The sequence below is a fragment of the Echinops telfairi genome, unplaced genomic scaffold, assembly GCF_000313985.2.
Source record: "Echinops telfairi isolate 266 unplaced genomic scaffold, ASM31398v2 ScPeMD7_9;HRSCAF=40, whole genome shotgun sequence".
Classification (NCBI taxonomy): domain Eukaryota; kingdom Metazoa; phylum Chordata; class Mammalia; order Afrosoricida; family Tenrecidae; genus Echinops; species Echinops telfairi.
In genome coordinates this window covers 27,286,156-27,289,694 of record NW_022103906.1, presented here as the reverse complement: position 1 = coordinate 27,289,694, position 3,539 = coordinate 27,286,156, and the positions used below count along the sequence as shown (strand labels likewise).

The following is a 3,539-nucleotide window of genomic DNA, read 5'->3' as shown; positions in this document are numbered from 1 at the left end:
GTCACCGGTCTCTAAGATTTATCTTAGTACGCTACCTTTGCAACGGCTTACATAGAGGGCTACAGTCATCTTAGAACAGCTGATTAGTATGTTTGGTATGTACGTATCTACATATTTTGCCATATATTTTCATAAATTTATACCTACAGGAAGATAGTTTGGTGTGTTCAGAAACATTCTAATTTTTCAAACTATAATTCTCAATTTTGGAGGGCAGGATTTAACACCCTAGACCCTCTCCTTATACTGCAACTATATTTTCCTGTTTGTCTTCCACTATCCCATTGCCTCTTGTTTTCACTGTAACCCAGTGACTTTCCTTTTGCTAAGTTTGCCTTTTCTCTTCTACCTATACAGGTTATAGTGCCTTAGCTGTGGGCCAATTTCTCTTCCCAATGTATACATTACATATGCCCTAAGTGATCTCATGTGCTCCTGTGACTTTAAATGCTGCTCTAATACATAGTCCTTGGGCCCCTGCAAAGCAGCACCCAAGAAAAAGGATAAAATTCAGCTTATATTGGGCAATTGTAATGCATGATACAATAATTTGGGAGATGAATGGCAAAGAAAGGAGGGGGGAAAGCCCACACTGTCCCAATTCAGTTACCTCTATGCCCCACTAAGTTTTCCATTCCGTGTCTCCTAATACTTATGGTTTGGGGATGTGTATTTGGGCTGAATAGGCAATCTTGGCAGCTATGTCAATAGAGAAGCTCCAGGGAAAGAAGAAAGCGGAATTGGATCTAATATTCCTCTGACATTATATTCCCATATTAAAAAAATGGTCCATGTCTAAGCCATGGTTGTTAAAGGCACTTTGAATGTATTCGTTGGGCCATTCTCTTAATGCTTCGTCCCATACTACCATGCATTGATTTAATTCTCACCCTGGGAACTTTTAGGCAACTTGAAGGCAAATATCACCTAATATTTCTTTGTTGAGTTCCAATCCAAAATTATATATTACACTATTTTTGTAAAATTTAGATTTAAAAATATGCTGACTGAATTTAATCAATGCATGGTACACACAGGCCTTTTCAGAGGCATTAATAAGATCCTAGGTAGACACAAGCTTAGTATAGAATGAGCACCACAATCGGGCGCTTGAACCCCTCTACTAGTCTGACTGAGCCACATATGTGAGATAGTCATAAAGTGCTGACAAGCCAAAGTCATTAAAATACAGAGCAGAGAGCAAACAACAGGAACAATTTCATGGTGAACCTTATCTCTTATGTATTGCCATATTGCCTATGAATTCAACATTACAAGATGTTAAAGACCTTCCAGCATAAATCAAAAAATATTTCCCAAGATAATCATGTGCTGTAACAACAAAAAGACACTACTAATGTTAATTTTGAAAAGAATTGAGCTATGTTTTATTAAATAAGTAACATTTAACGATATATACTGAAAAATTTCCAGGTGCAACAATTTGAGGTGTAGAATTTTCTCCATAATAATCTGAGGAGGTAGAAGAAATGCAATTGACCATCAGCAGACTGTTGGTGGGCTTATTAGTTCCCTGCGTAAGTTTATTCACATGTTCCCTCCACTCTTGTCTATGTCTGACATTTTCAAAACCAAAAGCTTGCAGAACCTGAAGTAATCCTGATAGAAATCTTTTGCTTCTTCCTCTAAACTGTGAAACATCGGTCACCATGTTTTGGGACAAATTTTCTGTCCAAGCAAATATTAAATAGATTTTCCAGCACTTCTTCTACTTCTTCCTCTTTCAAGGTCTTAAATTCTACTAGATCCACATTGTGTTTATAATTGAATGTTCGAGAGGTGAGAGTGAAGCCCACTAAGCAATGGACCCCTTGTGGTGTCTGCAGTGAACAAAAAGAATTGCTTGTAAACAAAGATAATGGAGATGTCTGAAGGTATGTATTCACAGACTGAAAGTCTTCAATTGTTCGAGGCTCAAGAGTAAAAGAGTAAATTTTTCGGTATTTATTCTTTTCCAGGAGATCTGAATCCAGAAATTCTTGGTTTGGAATGTACTGTTCTCTTCTGATTTGGTCCAGGTACCAGATTCCTTCTTCTTCTCTTAGACGGAAGATGCAGGGTATCTGAGGCTGATCCTTCCCAGGAATTAGCTCCAGAGGCTGCCAAATCTGGTAGGAACATCCAAACCCAGCATCCACAATGTAGTTCTTGTCACCAATCGTCACTTGCAACAGGAGGTGAATCATGCTGCTGCTGTATCTGTCAGCTGGAGTGCTGTACACATAACCTCCCAACATGGTAGCTTCAAAGCCCATTGTGGTCAGAACCCAGTACAGAAGGTGATTGACTTGGAGACACCAGCCACCTCGCTTTCTCCTCACTATTTGATCAAAAATGGCCTCTAAGCCCAATTCCATGGCTTCTCCACAGTGTATATTAAGGTTCTCAAAGGGGATGACTTGGATCTGGTGTTGAAGGATGTCTGTTAATGTTTCCAAGTCCAACTCCCTCCTGGAGTTTACATACCCAATTCTTTCAAAATATGTTTCAATATTCATTTTCTCCTAGAGAAAGAAAACAAACCCAAACAAAATAACAAAAATATTCATCTGTACTTTGATTTCTTGAGGAGCATTAATTATAGCTATAATGTACTTTAAACATTTAATTACAAGCAATGGTTATAAATGTCTAGTAATAATTCAGCTGTATTGTGCAGTGCATCCCAAAGTGGGCCATACCATCTGGGAGTCTCTGGAATGATCCAGTGGGATGCAAAAGCAATGCTTATATTTTATGCTGGAATATGGGCTATATTATAAAAGTTTTTAATTGACAGGGAGGGCACTGAGTAACTTTGTTTTTTTAGCCAAATAACTTTGGGAATCAATAATCTAGTGCTTTATGGAGAAAAAATGTTTTACTATAAGTCATTAACTTTATAAGTAAAATCAAATCATTTGATAGGCGTATTTCCACCTAACATGATACTAACACTCATAACCCCATTTACATCTTGGAAGCTTTTCTGGTGAAATTATTGGCAGGGGTCACCAGCTATGAAAAACAGGAAGTGTGGGACCCTGAAGGAAATTAGAGAGTTTATTGGCACAAAAAGGCATTGGGAGAAGGTTTTAAATCTGATGACTCAAATGAAACTCATTAGATCCACTGTTGTGCACCATAGGTTTGCAAGCACAATGAGACAAAAGTGTATAGAGCCCCTAGAAGGGGTGTGGTCCCCAATATGAAAGACAGTTTAGATACAGATTTGTGTTAATTAGGCTTGAGAAGGTTGAATGGAAGGATGCAAGACATAGTTTCATGTAGTTTGGACATGCTAGCAGGCAGGATCAGTCCCTGGACAAGAACATCATCATGCTTGGTAAAATAAAAGGTCATCGACAAAGAAGGCCCTCAATGAGATGGATTGACACAGTGGCTGCACAATGGGCCCAAACATACCAACAATTGTGAGGATGGGATAGGACCACTCAGTGCTTTGTTCTGTTGTGCATAGTGTTGCCAAGTCAGAATTGACTGGACCACACTCATGATAACAATCCAGGAGTTTTAAG

General features: G+C 38.5%; 1 protein-coding gene across 1 annotated transcript; it reads right to left on the bottom strand.

Annotated features, from left to right (window-relative positions):
* Nucleotides 1–1,387: 1,387 nt before the first annotated feature.
* Nucleotides 1,388–2,537, bottom strand: LOC101645644 (arylamine N-acetyltransferase 1). The gene has a single exon (XM_004707569.2). It carries the CDS (start codon nucleotides 2,517–2,519, stop codon nucleotides 1,647–1,649), a length of 873 nt encoding a protein of 290 aa, XP_004707626.1. The 5' UTR covers nucleotides 2,520–2,537; the 3' UTR covers nucleotides 1,388–1,646.
* Nucleotides 2,538–3,539: the final 1,002 nt, after the last annotated feature.

Coding starts and splice junctions, on each gene's coding strand:
- LOC101645644 (XM_004707569.2), bottom strand. CDS start 2,519: ATGAATATTGAAACATATTTTGAAAGAATTGGGTATGTAAACTCCAGG.